General features: G+C 39.9%; 3 protein-coding genes across 9 annotated transcripts in view; 1 reads left to right on the forward strand and 2 right to left on the reverse strand.

Annotated features, from left to right (window-relative positions):
• Window positions 1-2,933, forward strand: part of LOC311495819 (FERM domain-containing protein 5) — a 54,023-nt gene extending 51,090 nt beyond the window's left edge. For all 3 annotated transcript variants that reach the window (XM_084555430.1, XM_084555431.1, XM_084555432.1), the window contains one exon: window positions 2,235-2,933. In XM_084555430.1, coding sequence (XP_084411556.1) covers window positions 2,235-2,815 — 581 coding nt within the window. In that variant the 3' untranslated portion in view covers window positions 2,816-2,933. The remainder of the gene's footprint in view (window positions 1-2,234) is intronic.
• Window positions 2,934-8,417: 5,484 nt separating this feature from the next.
• Window positions 8,418-19,551, reverse strand: blm (BLM RecQ like helicase). Of its 3 annotated transcripts, XM_084555186.1 has the most exons (22): window positions 19,213-19,551; window positions 17,888-17,948; window positions 17,188-17,797; window positions 16,920-17,055; window positions 16,531-16,634; window positions 16,331-16,445; window positions 15,576-16,240; window positions 15,225-15,401; window positions 15,023-15,141; window positions 14,656-14,769; window positions 14,460-14,558; window positions 14,210-14,358; window positions 13,987-14,093; window positions 13,485-13,645; window positions 13,147-13,342; window positions 12,873-13,063; window positions 12,611-12,755; window positions 12,289-12,488; window positions 12,000-12,195; window positions 11,774-11,896; window positions 11,450-11,654; window positions 8,418-8,818 (listed from the first exon to the last, which is right to left on the reverse strand). In XM_084555186.1, exons 1-22 carry the CDS (start codon window positions 19,305-19,307, stop codon window positions 8,632-8,634), a joined length of 4,155 nt encoding a protein of 1,384 aa, XP_084411312.1. In that variant the 5' UTR covers window positions 19,308-19,551; the 3' UTR covers window positions 8,418-8,631. The 3 variants fall into 3 exon arrangements, with proteins under 3 accessions (XP_084411312.1, XP_084411311.1, XP_084411313.1); XM_084555185.1 differs by having other exon boundaries at window positions 17,188-17,948; XM_084555187.1 differs by lacking the exon at window positions 8,418-8,818 and adding an exon at window positions 10,430-11,308 and having other exon boundaries at window positions 17,188-17,948.
• A 357-nt stretch (window positions 19,552-19,908) lies between these two features.
• Window positions 19,909-26,498, reverse strand: ctsh (cathepsin H). Of its 3 annotated transcripts, none has more exons than XM_084555296.1 (12): window positions 26,303-26,498; window positions 26,117-26,148; window positions 23,579-23,702; window positions 23,429-23,499; window positions 23,240-23,344; window positions 22,361-22,447; window positions 22,210-22,265; window positions 22,032-22,113; window positions 21,876-21,944; window positions 21,686-21,792; window positions 20,704-20,829; window positions 19,909-20,616 (listed from the first exon to the last, which is right to left on the reverse strand). In XM_084555296.1, the coding sequence occupies exons 1-12, from the start codon at window positions 26,367-26,369 to the stop codon at window positions 20,547-20,549; spliced, it is 996 nt and encodes a 331-aa protein (XP_084411422.1). In that variant the 5' UTR covers window positions 26,370-26,498; the 3' UTR covers window positions 19,909-20,546. The 3 variants fall into 3 exon arrangements, with proteins under 3 accessions (XP_084411422.1, XP_084411423.1, XP_084411424.1); XM_084555297.1 differs by having other exon boundaries at window positions 23,579-23,684; window positions 26,303-26,492; XM_084555298.1 differs by lacking the exon at window positions 23,579-23,702 and having other exon boundaries at window positions 26,303-26,395.
• Window positions 26,499-27,245: the final 747 nt, after the last annotated feature.

The following is a 27,245-nucleotide window of genomic DNA, read 5'->3' on the forward strand; positions in this document are numbered from 1 at the left end:
TCCCTGGCACTCCGCTGCCCTGCGTTCAGCCCAGCAACCCTCCAGGTAAACTTATCGCAGAGCTGTCAGGAGTGCGCTTTATTTGAAGGTGTCAGTTGCTTTATCTATTTTAAAGGGAGTGATGCAGTTCCTCTAGTTATCTGTTCCTCCTATAGAGTTACTGCACAAGGATCTTATGGTTTTTCTATTTGGTGCATGTCGAGAACATTTTGTTCATTTAGATATAGCTGGTATATTTGGGTGGGTGTCGTGTACTCATTTTTATTTTATGCATTTTTAAGGTCTAGTTATGCCTTACTGTTTTAAACTAAGAGCTCCTGATGTGGCAAATCCAAGTTAGAACTATGAATTTTCTGCTTGCTGCTTTGCTGTGGTAAGCATAACATAGGATAAGCTGAGGCAGATCAACTCTTGAGTGAAGATGGCCGCTGACACTCATCCAGCCTTCGTGCCTCCTCCTTTCCACTTTCATGTCAGCAGAGGCTTAGATGCTGCTGGACGTAATATGCCCTACTTCTCCTACAGTTTAAAAAAAAAAAAAGTCCTTTTCACGATTTGCCTCCTCATCAAAAGATGAATTTTAATGCCTTCTCTTTATAGTGAAGGTGTAATGTTGGCGCTTTGACACTCTGGAGAATGTCAACGTCAGCAAAGGGCTCAAGCACAGCTCATCTTTACTGACATGTACACTGTAGAGTGAATGTACTGTACTATTGCTTCCACTGCGGAGTGAACTATTCAGCTGTACAGTGGTCTATCTCTGGCATGGCTTAAAATGTTTGGTACTGCTCAGTGACGCAGTGATAATTGAGACTTTTAGGCTTCAATCTGTAAGATGTTCTTTGGACTTAAATAATTCTTTTGCATCAGTCTGATAAGAATTACTTGGTTCTGGACTTATACAGCATATAGTATTCAAGATTGGACTCTGGCTGAAGACCTGTGTTTCACATCATTCCTATTTCTCCATTTCTCTTCTTTCCTGCCGGCTCTTACATTGTCCTGTTTGATAATGGCAAAATGTGCCAGGTGGAAAAAAGACTTTATAGCCAAGAACTTTTTTTTTAGGTTGGACTTGTAGAGTGTTGTTTACGCTCAAAATCTGGGCATTGGTTGTATCTGTGTTGTATCTGTGCTGCAGTGTTAAATGTTAAACAGTAAAAGTTAAAATTAATATTGTGTAGGTCTCCCTTGTGCCTCCAAAGCAGTTGTGACTCATCATAGAATGGACATGGGTCTTCTGAGGGTGTCCTGTGGTGTCTGGCACCAGGATGTTGTTAGTGGGGGCCTTTGGGTCCTATGGGTTTAGGGGAGGGGCCTCTATGAATCAGGCTTGTTCCAGTGCAACCCACAGATTCTTTGGAGGCCAGGTCAACAAACTGTTTTTGTGTGTGTGCCTGTGTCAGGCTGCATCCTGCTGGAAATGGCTGCTGCCATCAAGGAGTGTCATTGCTATGGGGTGGGGGTGCCTGTTCTGATCTAGGTGGGTGGTACATGTCTAAGTAACATCCACATGAATGCCAGGTCCAAAAGTTTCCCAGCAGAACTTTGTATTGTCACAAGATGGTCAATGTTATTTACTTCATCTGTCAGTGGTTTTAATGTTGTGGCTGATTCATGTATATTTATGGTATTTGTGTTGAGAAACAGTCAGTAGGAAACAGAGTCGGTAACATTAAGTTTTACTTCTTCTGTTTGTTCCTTTTCAAATGTGTATCTTGTTGTTCTGTATTCTATTTTATATTTCATGTGACTCGTTAATGCAGCCCTTTATGAAATCCAAAGTGGGTACTTAATCTCCTTTCTGAGTAGAAAGGAGAGGAAGTAGGCCTGACTTTTCAAGTATACTTCATCTTAATGGGTTTTTATGCTCTGCTGTTGAAACATATATACACGTCCACTGGCTTCAGAATGATTTCATCCATTAGTGATGATGATTGGTCTTCACATCAGCTCGTGTGGATTCCATACAATGACAAAACACTCCCTGACTGTTTGACTCTGGGGAACGCATGATCAGATTTCAGCTTTTAAAGTGGAGACTGTGTGTCTGTGTGCTGTAATGGACCTCTGCTGGCCAAACAGCACAAAAATCCTCTCGGCACTTTGAACCAGAACCACTGTTGTGTTTCAGTGAATGCCGCACTAGAATAAGCCACTTCTTCCAATCTATTGCATGTGTGTAATATTTCTATCTTCTTGTCGTTTTCTTCCTCTCTGAACCCTTCCACCAGGTCTGGAGTCCTTGCGAGACAGTGCCCACTCTACACCAGTGCGTTCAGTGTCTCATGGGGAATCTTTCATGCCACGCTCCCGGAGCCAGGCCACAGATGCCAGCGAGGGGATGGCGGTAATCTCGGACGAGGCCTACAGCCCCTCTGACAGCGTCCTGCCCACCCCGGTGGCCGAGCACAGCATGGAGCTGGCCGTCTCGCGCCAAATCAACGGTGCTCCCTGCAGCATTGAGGAGGAAAAGGAGTCGGAGGCGGGCACCCCCATGCGTGGGATAGGGGGTGATTTTGGTGCGGATGGTAGATCTGCACATGAGGGGGGGGACTCGGCCCTCAGCGAGGTGGAACAGGTGAATAAGTTTGTCTTAAGTGTCCTCCGTTTGCTCCTAGTGACCATTGGACTCCTTTTTGTTTTGCTCCTCCTCCTCATCATCCTCACCGAGTCAGACCTTGACATTGCATTTTTAAGTGATATCCGCCAGACCCCCGAATTTGAGCAGTTCCATTACGAATACTTTTGTCCCCTCAGGCGGTGGTTTGCCTGCAAGCTCCGCTGGGTGGGCGGGTTGCTCATTAACAAGTGAGAGTGAGGTCGTAGAGTCCGTAAGCCCGTTCGGGGGTCTGAGGAGACGGTTAGGACTCCGGAGTGATGGAGGGCAGCCTCGTCCCAACCATGAACCCTGCTTCTCTCATCCTCCTCCTGCAGACATACAGCTTGGACCACTCCTGGTAACACCAGGCCAGGATCTCTCTCCCCCTCCTCCACTTTGAGTTGCCCTCCCACCCAACCACCTCCTCGTTTCGCTTACTTTCTCCTTTTTTTTTTTTTTCTACAAAAACAGGAGACTTTTCTTTTTCTCTTTTTTGCATCTTACTTTTTTAATTTCAAGTCATTTCAGGTATTTTATTTTTTCAAATAACACAAAGGAAAAAAATTTGAACTGAAAGAACTGAAGAGTTTTAAACAGTTCCTTTTACAGGAACGGAAGATTTAGTTGCAACGGATGAACGTTGCCTCCATTTATTATTTATTGCTTTTTTAAAACATGTATTTGCGTGAGAAAAGGAGAAGAGATGATGAATGGTAATCAAGGAAGTTGTCAAAGAGAGACGGAAGTGAGTTACGTTTGAGGCAAAGGGCCTACTGCTGTGAATTGTAGGAGTCAGAGCGGTGAAATATCTTTTGATATCAATTCATCCCCATCGGAAAATACAAACAGCAGATTAACCTCATCGGATAACGAAACAAAACAGATCAGCGTGAAGGGAATGACAGTGAAGGTTCATGAAGAGAACAGAAAGGGTGATTACCAAATGCCTTTATTGAAAAGATATTGATTTAGAATTCAGTGGGCTGTTTAAGACACTATTAGACTTACAGTGGTCATACAGAGTCAGCTGTTGATGACGAAAGTAGTTTTTCTAACGTTTTTTAAGGACATCGTCAAATAAACATTAGTGTCATGTGACATAGTAGTGTCAGACGCGGTTAGGAAAATACTCATGATGAGCAAAGATTCGCTGGCACCAATAGATAATAGTCTAGGTAGATGTGCAATGCTGATATGGTTTTATTAATTAAGTACTTCGAATGTGCTCATTTGTTCAGTTGTGTTATCTCTCCCATTAATTTGCATCTTTGTCATCAAGTTGAAATTCGATGAATTTCAATCATTTCTTTCTATGAAGAGTTTCTCATTTATTTTGATTTAATACCAACCTTGCTCTTAGGTTTCTGTATCATACGATATTATTGTTAGAATAAGAGTAATGATGTACTTTTTGTACAAATTGGTTTGTTTCCTAATATATATTGACAGGTTTTTCCATGTATATTTTAACAGAACTGAAATGTTATTTTGTTATTGAAGATTAAATTATACCTTTTTTAGCGCCGTGTTTCAAGTAAGGTCAGAAGCATTTATGGATATGTGGAAGTGGGGGTCTGAAAAAAAAAAAAACACAACAAAAAGTAAATAAATAAAAAAAAAACAAAAAAAAAACAGGGCTTTTATCCAGCTCCGCTCAACACTGATCACACCTGTCATCCCTCCACCAGCAGTGAATCAGCCTTCAGTGCACAATTTTTAAATACAATCTGGATATGTCACTATATCGCCGACAAATACCAAATATTCCAAAAACATGTTCACCTTTCATAACTTTGACCGTATCTTATTTTACTTAAAAGAGTTTAGAGAGGTGACCATGAGCCTGACCGACGGGATCTGCACTAAAACCAATAACGAGGATGAAATTGAAAAAATGTTAAATAAAACTTGGTCTGAAATGTGTTAATTTAAAACATTAATTGTCAGCTATTTTGACAAATACCAAACATTTTCTGTTTTCAGATGCTCAAATGCAAAGAATTCTGTTTTTCTTTGCATTATACATTTAATTTCTTTAGATTTAATATTATTAGACAGAAAGAGGGAAAAAAATGGGATTTTGAATATGTTACCAGAGCCCGTCTACGGAGAGCCTTACCACTCTCTATTAAGTCCCATTGTAACGAATTTTGGTTGCAGTTCCACCAGATTTCCACTGGGGGCGATCGCCATGAGTGCAACATGAATGGGAGTCTATGGAGCTAAACGGCTAAATGTGTCTCTTTCACCCGATTGTCGTTGAGAAATCTCAGATTTGATTGTAGGTTTTGCAAGTTCAACATGGGTTATAGATCAAAAGTTGAATGAACGAGAACTTATGTCCTTTCGTTTTCTTACAGGTTGAGTTGTTGTTGCCCATAACACGCTAGAATTGTGCTAATGAACGCTGATTGGTCAGTGAAGCACCGTAAAGCAGTATCTCTGGCCGTACGATGTGTATGACGTCATTGACATTTTAAAATACTTTTTAAAGCAAATAAGTGACTCTAAAAAATCTAACACCCAGCAATGTGTAATTTCTTTGCATCTCCTTTCAAATACAATATTCAAATTACTGCACAAAAAATTATATCCTGAGAAAAGTGGATTTTGAGGGATATTGCTCCATAGACCTCCATTCATTCTGCACTCGTCCTGAGAGCGCCCTCATATGGAACCAGAGTGGAACTGCAACCAGTTCAGAAGCCGGAAGTTCACTGAGAGTGGAAGTTCTCCCCTTATTAGACATTCTCTGATGTTACCTTGGAAACCCGGAAATTACTTTTTTTGGCCCTCTGATTGGTCCGCTGACAACCAACCAGATTGCTCCTACCCTTTATTCAAGTCCTATGACTTCCTATGTTACTGTTGCTAGGTAAGACAATTCCGGTAAGAAAAATGCTGAAAACCTGTAAGTATAGTTAGCATTGAAACTTGAAATTGTCATTCTTCAAAAACGTGAGGAAAAATACATGTGACAGGTACAGTGGAGGAAATATCCTTTCATAGAAACTGAAAGCTAATGAAAAGATGAGTCATTTTTTTAATATCCGCCAATGTTAGCATGTTATGCTAATGTTAGCTATCTCACCTCCACCTCTAGACTCTAGGTTTTCAGTGTTTTTCTGTTTGAATGGCTATTGTTTTTCTAACCTACCAACAGTAACATAGGAAGTAGAGACTTGACAAAGAGGAGGAGTCCCCTGATTGGTGGTCAGAAGACCAATCAGAAGGCCAAGAAAAAAGTCAATGGATTAGTCTAGAAAAACCACAGGCCCCTCAGTAATTGGTTGCAACTGAAGTAAATTTTTTGTAACTTAACGTTTTTTTTGGTGACAAATGAACAAACTGTAGTATGTACCTCATGCACTTTCTTCTGAGCTATGTACAAAAGGAGCTTTTAATATCTGCCCTCTGATATTTCGGTCAGGCTGTAGACTCTTCTGCCTCATAGATCTGGGGAGCAATAACTGTCATGGCTGCTGGATTCTGGGTAAAATCTGTTTTTTGTTTTTGTATTGCGTGTCTACCTCCTGTACCAAGTGCAGGTGTAAGTGTTAGTCTGTGTGTCGGAACGGAAACAAGACTCGAGGTGCTACAGTGGAGTTTTAAACTGAGGAAGGCAGAGGATGGCTTTCGAGGAAGAAAAGTGGAAGGGGGTGGAGAAGAGGTCTGAGTTTTTTTTGAGAGTGGGATTTAAAGTATAAATTGGAAAATGAAGGCACTTGGTGACCCATTAATTTAATGGCTGTACAGGGTTCATTTTATTTTTTTTATCCCTACCTGCAGCTGCTCCACTGAAGGCCCCGATGGTGCTACTTTCTTTGCTTGCTCCTGTGTAATACGATCCAATCAGTCCATGGCTACGTTGTAGTCCTGACCACAGAGTAGCATGCACTTTGGCGTTGTGGCTGGATCCACTCCTGTAGCTCATTATCATTCACAAACCGCAGTTAGGTAGAGGGCCGTAGCTTCGACATTTCCCTGCACACACTGCTCGAGGAAATATCAAACCATTGGAGCAACCTGTCTTACGTAGGCGCTCGTTTACTGTATGTCAAAGTTAATAATTTTCAACTCAGATACATCCAGATGCAAAGATGAAGCACATTTATTTCCTAACAAGACGTGGAGCAGGGTGGATGGGTTGACTTGTTGTTATTATTATTTTTTTTTAATTTGTGTGTACATTCAGACTTCATATTTATTACTTTCTCAGTCCAGCCAGGCTGAGTTGAGTCTGTCTGCTAAGGTGTTTCTTTTACATCTATCAGCATTATGTAGCTTCAGTGGTCTCTCTGAACATGCAACTATTAAAAAAATAAATAAAATAAAAGGCAGCGTTATTCAAGGAGCAATAATCCAGCTGTAAGAGCAAACAGATGTGATTTGCAAACTGTATTGTATGACGATCCAATGATGAATAATGTTTGATAAGTCAATTATGTCCTATCTGTTTCTAGAAAACCACTTACCAAATTGCTGTCGTGCTAATAATGACGTGACCACGGAGACACTTAGTTACTGCCGCATTCAGTAATAACCTTTTATAAAAATCTGTTTTCCTTAGAGACCTCTTGTGTGGATGTTTGTTCTGCTGTTTTCTTTGCTCTTTCATTGTTTCCCCCTGTGCCTGGGTCCTAACTCTGCAGTTTACCAAAGTGGCAAAGATGAAGGAATGGATACAGAAAGAGAAAACATCCCTTTCAACCACAGACTCCTCCATCCTTAGACCCCCAGGCCGAGAGGTAAAAGTGTTTATCTCTGTCGGAAACTGTCTGCAATGCCCACAGGGCAGATAGCCCAAAATCTTTCTCTTAATTTGTCTGTGCAGCTTTCCGTGACCAGACACTTTGCATTTCAGTTGCCATGTTCACTTATTCTAAGTTATTTTACTCTGTGGGACACGGCTAGATGTTGGCCAGATGTGCAACCATTAATGAACAAGTTTGTCATGCACATTTCTTAATGAAATCAGCTCATCTATACTTGAAAAGTTACAGCCTTGCTATTTATTTTACTATAAAAGGAGATGGGGAGGAGCTCAATAACAGGTGTTCTTGTTATTTTGTCCATTCCCAGTATTTTGTTAATGTATTTCAGTATACATTACACAGCCAAATTAACCACTAAACTTAAAAGTTTGAAAAATCGTAGTTCTTTGAGCATCATTTTTAATGTTTATGTTGATAAAAAGTATTACCATATGATTTATTTTCAATTGGCGACCTAATCTCTTATCCCCGACACGTTCATGTGGGTGACTCTTGTCGTAATGAGGCGCTGTTGAGACTGAAGACAACTCGCTGTGCTTTCTGATCCTCTGCTAGCTCCCAGTAACCAGACCCTCACACAAACTGTGCATACACGTCAATAAGTGTGTACGCATATCCACGTGTGTTGGTGTGTTTCTGTAGTCTGCCTTGTTCTATCCTCGGATTGGAAATTGCTGTTTGATTAATTATACAAGTATATATAAATATATATATACATATATATAAATCCATGTGCCAAATCCAGCTCTTGTTCAGTCTGATCCATTCCGAACCCATGTTTGTACTGTAGGTAACCTTCTGTACAAGTCAGTATGAAAAATATTGTTTCTCTCCAATAGTCCCTTGTAACTGGTGCCATTAAATAAAACTATTCAAACTTGAAATAAACCTTGAATAAAAATGTGACGCGGCTCCTTCTGTGGTTTTGTGGAACAACTTTTTCCTCTAGCAAAGAAAAAAATCTTCTGAATGAAGACCAGTTAAAGCAATCATTATAAAACTAATTTCAATTTGTCTTTATTATATATATTAAAAAAATACATACATCAAAAAAGGGCAGTGAAGTTCTCCACAGTGTTTAAACGAATTTAAAATTCACTTTACAAAGAATCAATACAAACTCTGGACAGACACTGTGCAATAACTGTACAGACCTTAAATATACAGTTTAAGCAGCTTCAGTAACCAGTTGTGGTATAACAAACACTTTACAACAATAAAATGTAGTGAAAAGTTTCAACAAGCAAACAGCCCCTAGCTAATGTGTGCATAGGCCGGCTTCAAGAAGGGTCGTTTGTTTTGAGGCAGTGGAACAGACATTAATCCCGGTGTCCTTCCTGCTGATGCATCTCCCGCTGAGCCCCTGGACCCTCGGCCTGCAGATTTAGATCCACCTTTGTAGCTGGACGACGACCAAGATTTATTGCTGCTGTTGCCACGACTGAATCCAGGGGAAGAAAGCAAACAACATTTCCATTATGAGAGGGACAGGAAGAAGCTGGATAAGATCATCAGGAAATCCAGCTCTGTCCTGGGCTGGCGGGGAGGTGGGTGACAGGAGAGTTCTGGCTAAACTGTCATCCATGATGAACAATGAGTCCCACCCCCTGCACGGTGATCTGACAGGACTGACGAGCAGCTTTAGTGACAGACTTCTTCACCCTCGATGTATGAAGGAAAGATACAGAACGTCTTTCCTTCCTGCTGCTGTTAGACTCCACAACATACAATCTTAATATGTGCAATAGTATTACACCATAAGTCAGGGGTGGGCAACTGGCGGCCCGCGGGCCAACCTCACTCGACGTGGCCCTTAGATAAATTTTTGAAAATTATAAATCTGTATCCTCTGCGGCACTGAATCAATTGTAATGACACAGTTGGCCACTAGATGGCGCCTCCAATGCAGACGCCGCCTCGCACACGCTTCCACCGGGTCTTCTCTACCAGTGAAGAAGAGGCGTTGAGCCGTGGCTAAGAGCGGAGGAAAGGGAAAACTCGATCGAGAAAATCGTGTCTTTCAGGTGAAAGAAGGTTATCTGTTCACAGAATGTAAAGGCAAACCTATGTGCTTAGTCTGTTTGGAGACGCTATCTGCCATGAAGGATTCCAATCTAAGTCGCCGCTTCAACACGTTGCACAAAGCTAAATACGAGAAGTATACTGAAGCTGCTATCGTAGCGGACCTTAAATCAAAACCTACGCAAACAAAGGCGGCTTTTTACTAGTGACCACTGCTGGTAGTGGTAAGGTAGAGTGGGTATACAGGGAAAATGTTAAACTCTTTCTTAGTGTAAAAATGCACAAATTAATTAAAAATAAAAATTCACAGTAAGTGGTTAGTTTTTGTTTGCTTCAATAAACACATATATAATTATAAATATATATATATATATATATATATATATATATATACATACATATAATCTAATTATACACCAGGGGTTGCGTTAACCGAATATTTTCCGTCATTGACCGTTTTTTGTAAAACGGTCAATGACGGAAAAATCTGAATTGCAATCTGTCATTTTGATAGATTGCAATTCACACCCAAGACCACTTGGTGGCGAGTGAGCATATTAATTGGTTATTGGCTCTCTTGATTAGTAGAGTAAGAGTCGGTTAAGTTTCGTTTCTCTGCCGGCCGAGTGAGGAATCCACGAGAAGTGGTTATGAGTCGTTTAAGTTTCGTTTCTCTGCGTATTGTAAGTGAGTGAGTGGCTTAGTGCCTTAGTTTTTCGCTGCTTGCTAGTGGACAAGTCGGGTGGTACGTTTTGTTTTTCTGCCGAGTAAGATGTAAGATGTTTAAATGGTGCAGTTTACTGATTATATATCAATCAAACATGGTAGGACTCAACTGAGCTGGTTAAATAGACGTCAAGATTCATGATTCTTGAGTCGTCTTTGATGGCCGGTTACATGAGCCGAATCTTTTTTCCACTGCTAGGCCTACAATATTAATTAAAAATGAATGAAAATGAAATGCTATTGAATATGTTATTATCATTAAAAAAAAATTAAAGTGAGGGGTAAAAATGGATTATGACGGGATTTTTATGACCCTGTCAGTCAAAATGACAGACAACTAAAAAGTCAAGCGCAACCTCTGTTATACACACACACAAACATATTTAAAATGGCAGTTTTATCATATCTGGTTAAGTGCGCGGTCCTATGTGGCCCTCAGGTAGTGTCGATGAAAAATTGTGGCCCCCCTCCATCATTTAAGTTGCCCATCCCTGCCATAAGTGTAAAAACATTTTTACAACTCAACCCGTGCAATATTACAACTCAACCTGTGCAATATTTCTACCTGATTCTGTTCCACTATTTATCTTTATAGCTACCCTTTTTGCTCTTGCTATTTTTTTTATTCTGCATCTTTCTGTAAGCTGTTGTGAACTGCAATTTCCCCATTGCGGGACTAATAAAGGTTTTTCTTATTCTTATTCTAAGTATGTGCCCCGTAGAAATGGAAGCGACGTGGCAAAAGTCTGAATCTAACCTACAACAGGCCGTCCTCAAAAACTGGATGAATGTGCAAGAATAGGACTTGTTAGGGAGGCCACTGAGACACATGTGACCGCTCTGAACGAGTTAAAACCTTCCGCAGCTAAGATTAGAGAGAGAGACTGCCTACAACAGCTGTTCTTCACCAGTCAAAATTTAATGGAAGAGTGGTAAGAAATTAAAGAAGTTCAAATCTCAACTCGGCATGTGGGAGACACTAAGGTTAAATGGAAGAACGTTCATTGGCCTGATGAGACCAGAATGGAGCTTTATGGATCCCAAACACTGCACACCACCACGAAAACACCATCCACACCCTGAAGCATGGTGGTGACAGCATCATGCTGTGGGGATGATTCTCAGCAGAAGGAGAAATCCTTTTTCATTTTCACTTTAAAGACTTTTTTTTTTTTGTAAATTCCTGTCAAAAAAGCAAACTTTATTGGCCACGATTCCATTTAAAGAAGCAATACAGGTAAAACATACGACAGGTTTAAATCTTTTTATAGGTTACTGTATGATCTTCAACTAGACAATAAAATTTGAGACAAACTCTACTGACCCTTTTGAGCTGTAGTTTGCGTTGTTATATCCTTTTTTCTTCTTAGAGTACTTGAAGAATGGAGCTTTCTTTCTCTTCTGTCCCCGTGCAGCCTCATTAGGGAAGTAGGTGGAGGACTCCATGTCGTCCTCATCATCGTAACCTCCATGCGTCCGGCCTCGTGTCGTGTCTATCCACCCGTCTCCAGCACTCTCAGTCGGTTCCTCTGGTACAGCGAAAAATGACTTTAGTGCCACAGTGTGCATCATAATAACAAGAGTAAAACAGCAAAGGAACAAGAGTGAAAAAAGTTACAATGTGCACAGCTTTCATTGGGTGCCTTACCGGGCAGCTGCCATTCAGAGTATTTCTCCAAGACCTTAATGACTTCAGCTCCGTACTTTTCTAGTTTGTCTTCTGTCACACCATCAATTTGTAACAGGACTTCAGAATCAGAAGAGAGACTCTCTGTTTGTAAAACAAAAGAAGTGCGACAAGTTAAAGTAGTATCACAGGAGACACCGTCAGATAATGTGCGTCCAATAATCTTAAAAATAAGTCCAAAACTTACCAGCTATCTTTTTCAAGGTGGCAGTGGAGAAGATGTTATAATAGTGAATGCCAAACGCTTTCCCCAGCTGCTTGCACAGGTCTGTCAGCTCCTTCAGGCACTCCTGAACCTTCGTCTCTCTCTGGGAGACGTTCTTAGACACAGCAGCTTTGTGTTTCCTGATGCTAGATGCACTCTCCGTCTCATAGAAGTCCACCTAGGTGACAAAAAGTGACAAACGCCAGTGTTAAATGTTTTGATTAATATGCAACAATCAAAGGTCAGCCTAAGTTTATGTATGACCCATTACCTGCATTTGTCCAGACAGCACGTTCATGGCTTTAGTTCCAGCAGAGATATAAGACACAGCTTGACCGTTGTTAGTGATGTAGAGGTCCTCAACCAGGATGTTATCCAGGACCAGTTTTTTAAAGAGACGGTCAGCATTATGCCTGGAGTAAGCGCCTCCCATCCCAAACATCCCTGTCTGTACTTTGGCAGATTTAGACCCTGACAAAAAGAAAATCCAGATTATCAGAACATTTAAACAACTCAACAAGGAAAATGTCCATCTCTAATTACATTTATTTATTATTCCATTGTCTGGAAGCCACCGTGTGCGTGTACCGTACCTACGAAGATATCCACGAGCATGTTCAGTGTGAGTCGATTTTGCTGAGCAGTCCTGCCAAACCTTGCGCCAACTTTCTCACAGTTTTCCTGGACAAACCTCACAATCTTCTTCACATCTTCTGTTACATTTCTCATCTTGTATTGCTGTGTAGAGAAATATTCAAACATTATGATTTTATTATACGTGGCCAGAGACGTTTATGGTCGTAGTTTATGTAGACCTAACTGTGTATAACCGATGGAGAAGAAATGGTTTCTTACGTTGGGTTTGCTACAGTTGTCACAGCTGACGTCTGGATGGTCCTTACAGAAGCTTTTGTTGAACTTGAACTCCCCGAAGTACGCAAGCAGCTGAATTCTTCGGCACTCCATCACGTTCTCACAGAAGTGCACCATGCTGTGCAGGTTGTTGAAATGAGTTGCCTTGGCGTGTCTGTCGCCTTCTCTGTCCACTGTGACAACACAAGAACCATCTGAGTTTGCCAACAAAAGAAATGACTCATACATGACGAGTAGGTATATTTTTGGCACATACTGCTTATAATCCTCTTGATGCGGTGAACGTCAGCGTAGGAGTAGAAGAGTATGCAGTGAGAGATTTCTCCGTCCCTGCCAGCTCTCCCGGATTCCTGGTAGTAACCCTCCACTGATTTAGGTAGACTAGCGTGGATCACGTAGCGCACATCAGGCTTGTCGATGCCCATGCCAAAGGCTATGGTGGCACAGATGACCTGGTAGACAAAAGTGAAACAAGAGCAGTTTGTCCCCACTTGTATCTTCAATCTGTCATAAAACTACTTTTTTCAAAAACATTAGCTTAATATTTGTGCTTATGGCTTTATCAGCCTACTAGAAATGTTTCAGTGATCTGACCTGGCAACCGTCCTGATTGATCCATTTGGTCTGCACATATTCTCTGTCGCTGTCCTTCAGTCCTGCGTGATACGACAGAGCTAATATCCCGGCCCTCTGTAGACTCTCGGCCATGGAGTCGCAGTCGTTACGAGACAGACAGTACACGATACCAGAGTCACCTACAACAGGAAGAGACGCAGGTATAACAACAAGAGACTAATTCAAAAAGGGGCTTGTAATGGCTGTGGGATAATTCAAAACATGGTGATGAGATCATAAAGCTACTTATTAGCAATTAATTATTTGACAAAAACATGGTCTAGAAGAATTAACCGAGTATAGAACGTTGTCAACTGGGTTTTGTAACTCTAGACCGTTAAGAAATTTGACTTACTGTTCATTCAGCCTTATCCAGACATGTCAAACCTCAACGTGTTTGTATACAGTCGAATGTTTTTACACAGCAGTCATGTTTTGAAAATAGTTGCACCAGAATCAGAAAGAGTACTGAATTATTTACGTGGGTAGTGCTTCTTGATCCAGCTGATGCAGTCCTCGTCAACCTTTTTGGGTTTCTTTGGCAGCACAGAGTACTTCAGGTTTGTTCTGTTGAAGCTCATGGTAAACCTGAAAATACGTTAGATGGAAAAATGTGCCATTTCTGTTGGTTCTCTCAGGCCAGCAATGAAAACAACAAAACTAAAGGTATGACTCTAAGACAGACGCAGACAGTGAGTACTTACACTTGTGGTCGAGTCATGTTCAGCTGATTGAGGATGTCTTTCTGCACACGCGGTGTGGCAGTGGCTGTCAGAGCCATCATCGGCACACTGGGGAACTTCTGCCGCAGTTCATGCAGCCTCTTGTAGTCTGGACGGAAATCGTGGCCCCACTGAAACATTAAAGGTAGATGGGATGATTACCAACAGCTGTTGCGAAAAAAGAAAAGAATAAATTTGCCGAATGTGCACGTGTTTAAACAGATGAACACACCTGACTGACACAATGGGCTTCGTCTATGACAAAGCGGGCCAGAAGGCCTCGTTCATAGAGGTTCTGCATGGCGGAGATTAACCTGTTACTTGCACTCACCTAATGGGAGGGGGGAAAAAGTCAGTTTGAGTTGCTAGTTTCAACTGCAGCATAAAAGAAAATTTATCTTTCACTATAAATGTCACAAAAGCTTCACCTTTTCAGGTGTGACATAGAGGAGTTTAATAATAGGCTCTTTCCGGGATAGCTGCATATAAATTCTTCCCGCTTCTGTGTCACTTTTATCACCAGACAGACTTGTCGCTGGAATCTGAAATGTGGAAAATCAAAAATGTTTAATGTAGGACTAAACGAATCATTATGAATACATCTGCCAATTAATTTCTTAACTACTGGTTTTAGATGAAACCTATTGTTTGGGAATAATTGTATTGTTTGCTTACTTCATTAATCATTTTCAAATCACTAATATTCTCTAATATTCTCCTCTTTACACCACTAAACTGTCTCACACAAATTCTAACAACTTCACACTTCTCTGTGATCAAACAGGCCATACTTACATCTAGGGTGGTGAGTTTCTGGATCTGGTCTACAATAAGTGACTTGAGTGGGGAAATAACCACAGAGACTCCTGGGGAGATGCAAGCAGGCAGCTGGTAGCACAAGCTTTTACCCCCACCTAAAAATACATCACATCGGAGAGGTTAGGACATCTTCACTGCACTTAATTCCTTTAGATACTGTAAGTGTGCCTCTACCAACCTGTGGGCATCAAAACAAATGTGTCTTCTCCCAGAATTGTGGCATTAATTGCCTCGAGCTGATTAAACCTGAACTGATGAAGCCCAAAACGCTTGTGAAAGATCTTCATCATCTCTTGCGAATGGGGGAAGTTGAACCCTCTGAAGCGATCATGAGCTGGGTTTTTAAAGGTGGGCTCTGCAAAGAAAGACATACAATTTGAGATTGAAATAATAAAACATAAGAACTTTAGGATTTCTGGTATTTAATGCACCGCCTTGTTGCAGGGATGTTGATGAAAATTATTTTACTGGGAATTCTGGCTCAAATTTGTGCTCTTAGACACAAAAGAATTCAGTGTGTGTTACTTGCCTGGGGAGCAAATCTTTGATGGTTTTGGTGCAGAAGCAGGTGTCGTTGGTTTCTTCTCCCATGAGAACTTGCTTGTCCCCCCCTCTTTCACTGTCGTAGTTACCGTGTTGGATGCTGCTATGGATGTGGAAGGTTCATCAAAGTAATCAGGGATATCAGAGTCATTTAAGTCATCTATGTCAAAGTCGTCAATGTAAAACTCATTTGATTCTCTGTCTTGTGCATCTGTAAACGCTTGGGTGTTAGATTTGTTCTGCACAACAGTCTCCGGCTTCTTGGGCGAGAAGAAGAGATCTGGGTTGTCAACATTTCTGTTTGTTTTCTCTGAGAAGTTAAAAGAAGGTGTTGGGAGGCTGTAGGCAGATGGAGAGTCACAGATACTCTCATTTTCCACGCATATTGTCTTGCTGTCTTTTCTATGCTGGGACTCCAATTTAATAACAGTATCGGAGTGATCAGAGTCATAGTCCACAGAGATGACTGAAGATCTCCTGAGCTGAAGAGGCTTCTTTGAGTCCATAGGCAGTGAGCTGCTGGAGGACAAAACGCGTGATGCACCATAGCCAGAAGAAGATGTTTCTCTAAAGCTGTGTTCAGAAATCACTGTGCTGTCTGGCTGTTGCATCCGAAACAAAGAGTCACCACCAGTTGCAAGAATCCTCTTCCTGCAGGAGAAGGGCAGACGATTGCAGTCATACCAAGATATCATTAAACATCATAAATAATAGAGACGTTTTCAACTCGAATGAACATACCTTTGAGCCCTCTTCAGTAAAAGTTCCTCTCCACAGGACAGAGCAATTAGTTCGTGTTCAGGGATTAAATCAACCAGAGAACAAATTCTCTCCATGATACTGTAGAGTTGGTCGTCTGTGTTCAGAGGAAATACGACAATATTATTCTGAATACAGTGAGTTGAAGGTGTGTAAAAGTCCGAAAAGGGCATAACACATACTTGTTTTGTCCTTTGGACGATCATCAGATGGTTTATGCAATGTTGCGATAGAGCTCTTTGATGGGACAGGATTGTCTTTACTTTGAGGATTAGCTGATTTAGTTCTGTTAGAAAAGAAAGGAATGATGAGTGCTGCTGACTGCATTGCAAAGGAATAACCTTCTATTATTTAATGTGAAGGCTACCTTTCAGGTCAATAAAAATACAATTTACTTACTTTAAATCTGCCTTTTAAACCAATCACATATAATTACAGTAAAGTCAGTAAGTCATTTTTCAAAGCTGCATAAACACTAATCATTTTGGTTCTGACTACAGACAATTAACACAAAGATTGCTTTAAGCTTGGGAGACCAGAGGCATAGCACACAACAAACTAAAATACTGACCTCGTCTCATTTGCAGAGGTTGTGTAAGAGATCTCATCAGGGACTGGTGATGGAGGAATGAAATCAAGGTCATCTTCAGTGTCCGAATTGTCATCAAGCTCTATCACCTTTGGGTCGAGACAGTTTTTCTTATCGACTGAAAAGAAAGAACAGATATTCAATATTAGCTCATGTGTTGTTTTTTTTTTTGTTTAGACCAGTAATTGGTTCAAAGTCTGTATGTGCTCTAAAATGTCCAGATAAAATTGTGAAATAAATAGCTGCTTACTGTTCCTTCCGTTAACGAGTTCAGATGCAGCAGCGGCGTCATCATCCTCACTATCGCTCACGGCAGACCTCAGAGGCTCAGGACGACGTCTTCTGGTCAGTTTAACAGGGGAATCATCCAGTTCAAACTCTGCAGGACTTGAACCAGGTCCTGGTGAAACTGCAGGTTTGTTGTGCTCTAACTTATGTTTTTCCATAGAAGATTGTCTGCCGATGGTGATGCTCAACCCTGATGTCACAGAGGAGGCGTCATGGTTTAGCTTCCCCGAGGATCCTGCTTTTTCTTCATCAGGAGATGACAGCGGCTTGCTGTTCTTCCCTGATATTTCTGAACTGAATGAGTCATTTTTTGCTTTGGCAGGCGTTTCAAAGTCATCTAAATCATCCCAGTCGTCCATTGGGAATCCAAGAGACGCATTCAGACTTGTGGAACTGCCGCTACAAAACTGGCTGTCATATTTAGTTGGAGCTGGAGTCACCTTAATACCAGAGACTACTGGAGGAGTCTGAGATGCAGGGGATGGGTTACCTGTTGGACTGATGGAGTCTGACTTGCATTTTGAACCTACATTGAAGTAGCTGTTGATTTGGGATTTTTGAAGTCTCTCAAGCTTGTTTGAAAATGTCAAAGGAGATTTAGTCACCAAACTGTTCTTATGGACATTGACGTTCCTGTTTGCCAAAACATTTGAGCCGATTACCTTGGAGGGGACATCGACTTTGGTGGTACCCGACGAGGACTTCTTTTTGAAGGAAAAGGCCCTAGAAAACAGACAATAGGCAAGAAATAATAAAAACCTGAACAAGTGTCTATGACAATAGCCAAGAGTTATTTATAATATTGCATTTTCCAGTGTAGATGGTATTTTAAGGTTTAAACAATCCGAGATACCAGATGAGTGATAGTTGTGCTATAGTAATGATGAAATATTTGTGAACATTTTGATTTACTTCTTGACTTAAGAATATTGGAATAAAAATGTATATAACTGTATATACAACTGGTTTTCCTTCATTACCTAAAACCAGAGTGGTTTGCAAACTTTTTAGACCACACAACTATGTTATATGTAAGTTTTTAATAGAGCTCCACCAACAGGTCAGAGTTTGTACATATATCTACTTGGAGTGTTTAAAAATGTGATACGAAAGTCTGCACAACTCCTGATGTTCCCATTAGGTTTAGATGTGCCAATGAGGAAATACTGGCATAGACCACTGTGCCTAATTATACATCCTCACAGGCCTGAGGGCATGGCTGTAGACTTTCTTTGACAATGATGTGATTTTCACTCTGAAAGCCTTCAAGAACAAGAGTTGAGCACACCAAAAAATGTTGGTAGACAGCTTGTACAAACATGTACATATGTTCATAGGTCAAATCTGATCAAATCATATCAATGTTATGCATTTAGTGATGCAGTGTTTCAGGCTCCGTGATTCAGCACATTTGATTAAAAATAACAGTTCCATGTCAAACGTTGTATTTACAAAAAATCTAAACTTTGTTTATTCAATTTTTTATATTCACTTGCCAGATTAACACAACAGCCGCAGGTGATTGTGTGGACATGCAAAGTTGTAAAAATACACATGGCTGATTGGTTTACGGAGCATCCTGGCAGCAGGAGCAGTGCAGCTGAAGTCGAAGGAATCCAGGTAAATCATTCAGTGGTTCAGTGGTTACACCTCATTACACCCGAAAATACTAAATTATTTTCGCTTACCTTGCTGAGGGCTGTGATTCTACTTTGCAGCTGTAACAAACACTATTAGCTAGCTAAACTGTAACAGGTTTTAGTCTAATGCTGACCTGCGTTAGTCGTGAGCTTCACATGTTAAAAACTAGTCCTGGACGGGTGTTCCCCTTGTTCAAAGCAGAAAATACACCTTTCCTCTGTAAATAATGCCTAACACAGCGTATGCATCCTTGTTGAGCTAACATTACTGAAGAGTGTTTATCAGTTAGCATAGCTGACAGCTCAAATTTGTTTGTTAGCTGGTATTTTACTTTCATCTGACTTACCCCGGTTTGGGTTTAGCGAGAGACAACTTGGTTTGAGCACTACTGCTGTGCCTCGCCAGCTGTTCCTTCAAGTTATTTTGTGGAAGATTGGACATTGTTGGTGAGCAGCTGAGCTAGCAAGCGTTAGCCAGCTAGCAAGTCGAGTTCATGAAGTGTCGGCCAGTCTCCTCAGCATTGCTCGCGACACGAGATGTGACTAGTTTCCGGAGGCTCGTGCTTTCCTTGTCCAGTCGCTTGGTTATAAAACACTATAGTTAACAAAACATGTACAGTGCCATTTACAGACTTAACCGCAACAGTTGGAGTACAACACACACAGACACACAACGGATTTTGCGCCCATTTACACACAGACTTCTTATTGGACGAATCTGCCGGAAGAAGGATTCTGGGAATTGTAGTTTTATGACGTACATAACAGTGAGACCGGTTGTAGCCTGAAATCATAACGACAAATGGCTAAAATTGGCTCTTTGGTTTTACTAATACACAGTTAACGAAATGTTTTTAAACACTTATTTAATGTCTAGAAGTTTACCCACCCGACCCCCAAATTAGGACGTAGGCCTACTCATATAGTCTATGGACGTACTCAGTGGACGTACTGTTTCCATGGTAACACTCAGTGACCCGCCCTTTCCTCCGCCCTCGCCCCCACATATGGTTACCCCTATAAACGGACAAAAACACGGGAACTGGAGAAATGATTTGTTTTATTTCTAAAGCAGAATGAAACCATGTTTTATTTATGAACACTCATTCATCAAAACATTAGGTACACTACTGAAAAGTAATTCATTGTAATATAACAGTCCTGCTCTAAATCCCCCGAACTCTCATGATGTATGAAGTTTATGTTGAGACTGTGTAAGAAATGTGGCCTAAAGTCATTATTTTTTATTACGACTAAAATGTGGTTGTCAAAATAATAATAAAAAAGACATGTGTCAGTACAACACTACACTGTTTCCACTAGTGTACCTAATGAATAAGAGTACAACTGTAGTTGTTTTATATAGACTAGTCTTGGTTTGCAGCGTCCTCAATCATTGTCACAATAGTCAACATTTTAGGCATAGCAGCTGCAGTGTGTTGTGATTTAACATAAAGAGTTTTCAGATTTGAATGACTGATACTTGAGTGATTTTGTTATTGTGTAGTATATACTGGATATATGGTGCTGATCTGGATTTGACTTGATCTGTCCTATCACAGTGCTTCAGCGGAGGTTATACTCCCTTATGCAAAAACCCACTGTGAATAGAAACACATCCTACTGACTGATAATGAAAACATCCCTTTGAGTTCTCCTGTAGTGTACAATCATTTCTAAATCACACCACGGGGAAGGATGAGCAAGCAGCGAGTCCACACATGTTCTTTCCACGTTCAATGAGGAAGTATCTGCAAAGAGGAAAAGTAACATTATTGTTCCTGGATTCATGCACATTTACTGATATTTTCCTTCACATGATTGAGTAGACAAATTACCCTTCCATGCCCCAGTGGGGTCCCCACGAGTTCTTCACTATCCAGTAAGGGGTACCCTTCTCTTGTCCATAGCCGACAGCTAGCACAGCGTGGTTCACCTTGTCTGTGGTATTGTGGCATTTAGTGCTGAAAGCAGGAATAGCAGTAGTAAGTTTTTTTTTTTACCTAGAAACACATGACTCTTGACGAAAGAGGAACTAAACCTCGGAAGACATACAGCTTTAGTAGCTTTAGACACAACAGAGTGCAGACAAATCCTTAAAATCAACGGAAAAGTATAAAATATCTTTTCACAGTCGTTTTTATGTACATTTTCTCATATTTTATACTGTCACTACAAATTTCATAGTTCATATTTTGCACGTTTGCACAGATTATACAGTACATTTAGTTTAAACAATACATTTTGCACATCCATTGTGTATCTTAAATGTTTCAATTTTATATTTATGCTTCTTCACTTGTAGTTCTTGCTTTTACTTCCTTTTTATTTTCTCTTACTATGTTTTCATTGTGGTATGCACCAAATTCCTTGTGTACTTAAGTGGTTTTGACAAATTTATTTTATTTAATGAATGAATCTAGTAGTTGGATTCATTTTTTAAAATTGTATAAAAATCTGATGCTGTTTCAGGGCTAACAAAAGCTGAAAAGGAAAGTATTTGTGTTGTAAATTTGGACGTAAGGCATCACCTTTTCTGTCTGATATAAATACATGACAGACAAACTTCCTCCAGTCAGCTGTAGGATTTTGGATTAACAACACATCCGTTCAGATACTTTAAAAGGAAGTATTTCACTTGACTCTGTCCAGTGGAAACAAAAACACTAGAACAAACACACTTTCTTATTTTCCTCAGTAACGAAAAAAACTGTATAAATATAATGAACCATTTAGTGTTTGTGTCTATTTAGTCACCGCTTTATAAATGTAAAATATAGAAAGAACAGACATGACATCATTTTTATGACTTCTTCTCACCTGGTGTAGACGCCCTGGCTGTAATGCATGAAGTCAGATGTAACCTCAAAGGCAAAGCTGACAGGATTGTGTGTGGCGACAGCATCCACCATCCCCATCTCATCATACTGACAGGTAACACAAAACCTTCATCACTCACACATCTCATTAAGGACTTCTGTCTTAATGTGCAAAATTAATTGTCACTCACTGCTGTTACGTTCATCACGCTCTTCACAAAAGCAGCAGCCTTGTCTGGTTTGTACACGCACTTACCCTCCTAATATTACAAAAAACTGTTTTAAAAGGCCATTCAGTTTGTAATTTAAAGCTTGTTTTATATGTAGTTTATACGCTGATTAGTTACAGTAGCTTTGTATGGGTAGTCCTCCTCTGTCATCAGTCCCTTGTTGTACATGATGTATTCAAATGCTTGACTGGGAAGACCCCTGAAAGACCAGTTTAAATGGTGTTTTTAAAAATTCACACAGAGAAGTGATGACGGGAACATAAAACAGAAGGAAACACATGTTTGTTTCTCTCACCCATTACATCCGTGGTTGTTGAAATCTTGGGCACAGTCCACCAGCTGTTGTTCTGACTAAGTAATTTAGAAAACGAGTTCAGGGTTACTGTAGATTGCATGACATTACACAATTAGTTGACAGTTTTGAAAGAGAAGTGAAAGCATGTCACCAGTGGTACAAGTTTCCCAGTGGCGATAGCGGTAACGGACTCCAGACAGCCAGTTGTGGAAAAAGTCCAGCAACTACCACACGGTCCCTAAGGTGCAAAAGAAAGAAAAAACATAAAGAAAGGTTGCATATGAAGAGGTGTACACATGGTAATAAGCAACCTTTGTTCAATTTCCAGGAACTGATAATAATGATAAAAAAAGATAATTCACATGCCCTCCTTACTTTGCGACAGCAGGCCCTTTTTGTAACCACAGACTTCTTGACATTTTGGAAAAGCCCAGGTCGAACTAATACTTCAATATAAGATTGACCTTGTCCAACAGTAATGCACATTGTGTGCTATTTACTCATCTTTATGTGGTATCTGTGGTTTAACACATTTTATTGATTCATATCAAAAGGAAATTGTATGTAAATATATAAATAGACATCCATTTGAACTTGCTATTCACACTCTTTATTTATCTGTCTATTTTTACATTACATAGCTGTTGCTGCCATTATTTTAGAACAGTACTATACTACATCACTCTGTCTTACTACTATTTTAATACCTAATTTGTCTCGGCTCATACTCCCACTATTATCTTGTTTTTAGTGTCAGCGACGCTGATCCTAGAGTCACTGTGCATAAACTTAAGAGCTGTTCACAACATTATTACTGACAAAGATTTAATATTTTTCCAGGTGTGTAGCTCCACCGTACTTGCATTGCTTTTGTTTCTAAAGAGTCTGGATACTTTATTTTGTTGAATTTCCAGTGTGGACACTCTGATACTGCTCTTTGAATCTACTGCAACAACTTTACTTCAAGACACACAACTGCAAAAAAGAGAGAGAAATAACTGAGCGCGTGGATGTTTGTGTTAAACTTCACCTGATTCTTCACAGGCGTCACATAGTTTCCTTTCTTCCTCCAGTCTATGGAGTCTGGATATTTCCCATTGCTGCTGAGGTAGTTCCCTTTAGTGGCAGAGCAGTTCTGTAAAAACAGTACAGTATGTAAATAAATACTGACTTCCTGTCAAGATCAAAATCTGCTATAGCTACTACAGCTTTACAGTACCTGCGGCTCGGACAAGAGAAAAGCCTTTCGAAATTCACTAAACGTCATGTCTGAAAACTGGTTCAGCGCCACTGCAGGGAAAGATTAAACAGAGCTCAACACATAGTTTTAGTGTGGAAATAAAAATAAATCCACACAAAGTGTTCCTACTTGTGAAGGAGTGATTTCCTTCATTGTGTTTGTCAATCCTCCACTTGTTCTCAGTGAATATCTGGAGCCTGTGGTTGTACTCCGTCATGTCGTACCCTTTTCTGTGCTGTATAGTCCAGGCAAACTAACTCATTTTGGAGCCAAAAATAGAAGTAATTGTAAAAGAATTTTTTTCAGCATAGATAATTTCTATGAGGTGTCCAGAACAACATACTAAAAGTCCTAAGAAATCCTAGTTGAGGAAATATGTTAATTTCTCATCAATCCGAAATGTGTGCCATAAGGCCAGGTAACAATACATCCCAATGGGGCTATTTTTTTCCTTTACTCCTATCAAAATGAAACTTTACACAATGAAAGTACCCATGAAAAGTAACATTTTTTGTATTACAAGTTTCTTTGAAACTGTATTTTAATATGCAAATGAGCTATACACTAGTCGAATATAGGCGAATATAGGCTTTTTTTTATTTGTGAACAAGCCTAACCTAATGACATGATAGAAAGTCAGAATTGCCATTTTAGTCATTAGTAACGTGGTGAGATTACATTTTGGGCTGGTAGATTTACAAATGATTGTATTGGTATTGTTGGTAAGATTACGAGATAACAGGCAGATGTCATTCTTACAAACGAAACGATTCACTCTCACACAGAAGACAGATGAAAACCAGATAGACACACTTTCCAGACATTCCAGCTCTTTAAATAATTTTGCCAGACACCAAAACTGCTTCACTTTTTGTAGTAGGCAAGTATTTCAGACCAGACGGGCCACACATCAGACTTCCACCATTTGTAAAGTAGCTTTGCAGTGTTATGAGAAGCTAGCGACAGCAATATCTAGGCTAGAAATCCAATCAGAACATTTTAAGTTACCAATTCCTTTCTAACTAGACATTTTACTGTAGAGACATTTTGCTTAACCCTCTGGAGTCTAGAGTATAATTGGCCGTTTTTTACTACTTTTGGTTTTACCTTTATATTTCATCTTAAAAACAGTTTACCTTGACTTGTTGGGTATCATTCTTTTCAGCACAACCTCACATGTGTGATTTTTCATTCTGACATACCGTATCAACACAGTGGGCCTAAAACCACACTAAAAACATAAAATCCGAGTAGGAAAAACCTAGATTTTTCACCGTGAAAACTACAAACATATTTAACGAACCATTTTTATAACTTAGAATGCAAATCTAAACTGTAAATTTCAAAAGCTTATATAAAAATTTAGTAAACAACAAAGTTATTTACAACTATTTACATTGAAATACAGGAAATGCATCAGGCGTTTTTTGCACAACTATTTAGAACCATCTGTAAAACTAACAGGCGTCACAAAAGGAATGTCTAATAAGTAATATCCAATAAATAAGGTAAGTAAATAAGTTCCTCTGTGACCCTGCAGACTATACCGGCGGGGGTTATACCCCTGGCAGGTACTACCAAGCCAGGCAGTTTTTGGGTTAGAGGCCAGTCTAAAAGCAGCAGGATGATTGGATGAAGATTGGGCCGATATATTTATCATACATATGAATGGTGTTTCTGCCTATACAAATTAGGACATATTCAAAGTGTAAAGCTCATGTGCATATTCAAATTCATTTCAAAAGAAACTTGTAATACAAAAATAATACTTTTGGGTGTATTTTGGGCATATTCGACTAGTGTATAGCTCATTTGCATATTAAAATACATTTTCAAAGAAACTTGTAATACAAAAAATGTTACTTTTCATGGGTACCTTCATTGTGTAAAGTTTCATTTTGATAGGAGTAAAGGAAAAAAATGGCCCCATTGGGGTATTGTTGCCTGGCCTTATGGCACACATTTCGGATTGATGAGAAATTAACATATTTCCTCAACTAGGATTTCTTAGGACTTTTACTATGTTGTTCTGGACACCTCATTGAAATGATCTATGCTAAAAAAAATTCTTTTACAATTAGTCTGGCGTAAAAAAAGTAAATTTTAGGTTTTATTTTGGGCATATTTGATTAGTGTATAGCTCATTTGCATATTAAAATACATTTTCAAAGAAACTTGTAATACAAAAAATGTTACTTTTCATGGGTACTTTCATTGTGTAAAGTTTCATTTTGATAGGAGTAAAGGAAAAAAATAGCCCCATTGGGATGTATTGTTACCTGGCCTTATGGCACACATTTCGGATTGATGAGAAATTAACATATTTCCTCAACTAGGATTTCTTAGGACTTTTAGTATGTTGTTCTGGACACCTCATAGAAATTATCTATGCTAAAAAAAATTCTTTTACAATTAGTCTGTCGTAAAACGCTACTTTGCCTGGACTAGTAGACATGAAGAGGTTGTTGTGAACACTTGTTTTAAACTGATTTTTTTTTTTTTTTTTTTTTTTTTAAATAATGAACAGCTTATATGTAAACATCACAGAAGGCCATCACAGAGAGTGTTATCGTGATTTTTCATCTCGGATAACTTCCTCCTCATTATTTCCTGTTGCTACTGAGTGCATTTGTTGCAACTGTGTATACGTGGATAAATATAAAGTACCTGTGCCATCCATGTCTTGAAGTCAAACTCGTCTGCAAACGATTCATAAACATCAAACCGTGAGACAATGAGAACAAAAGGACGAACACCAAGGCGGAAGTATGAAAGTGAAAGCTTGCGTTTACACAACTAAGAAAACCACCACCACTGTTACCTAAATCTTATCTGCAGCGGACGATCGCTTACCTCGTTCAGACAGGTGGAAAGCTGAAGTTACAGACACCAAAGCAAACAGGAGCAAAGCGATCGCCATGTCCGCTGAGTAACGTGGCGGCAGGCGTCAGCGAGAGGCGGCTGAAAGTGAAGTGAAACCTGTTTATATACAGTCAGTTAGTCAGTCAGTGGGGCAGAACAGTTGGTCACGAGGTGAATGGCTGTTTGTTCAATCCGCCTTAGTCATAAAAATACCACAGACCATAGAGCAGACCTTTGTTTATAGCTCCATACTGTGGAAGGAATCGGGTATCAATACTAGACTTGGTTCCTGCTGGAGGCTGAATGTGGCTACAGTAGATGGACAGAGAAAAACAATAAATTTATATTCTGATTATTAAGATCAATAAAATGGTACCTGTTTAATTAAAAAAGACTTGAGCATACGAGGAACTGGAGGAATAAATTAAGTTTTGAAACACTGGGTGTATGTATAGCACCCAGTGCGGCAAGTGTATAGCAAGGTGCCAATGGCAAATACCCCTCCCCTCCAACAGTGGTGCAAAAAAAGTAAAAGTTCTGAGTAAAATAACTAGTGAACAGATCTCTTACAAACATGGCATTCCTTAACATTCATTCATTCATTCATTCATCTTCTATACCCGCTTATTCCTGTTAAGGGTCGCGGGGGTCTGCTGGAGCCTATCCCAGCCGTCATCGGGCGAGAGGCAGGGGTACATCCTGGACAGGTCGCCAGTCCATCGCAGCATTCCTTAACAAGTGCTCCTTTAATCTACATTTTACTATTTTAATGATGATGTGAAGAGGTACATGGTTGAAGTGAAGTCAATAGTTTGCATACACTTGGGTTGAAGTAATTAAAACTTATTTAATTAACAACTCCACAGATTTCATGTTAACAAACTATTGTTTTGGCAAGTCGGTAAGGACGTCTACTAAATCCTAAAAGTGTGTT

Source organism: Chelon labrosus, assembly GCF_963514085.1.
Source record: "Chelon labrosus genome assembly, chromosome: 11".
NCBI classification, from domain to species: domain Eukaryota; kingdom Metazoa; phylum Chordata; class Actinopteri; order Mugiliformes; family Mugilidae; genus Chelon; species Chelon labrosus.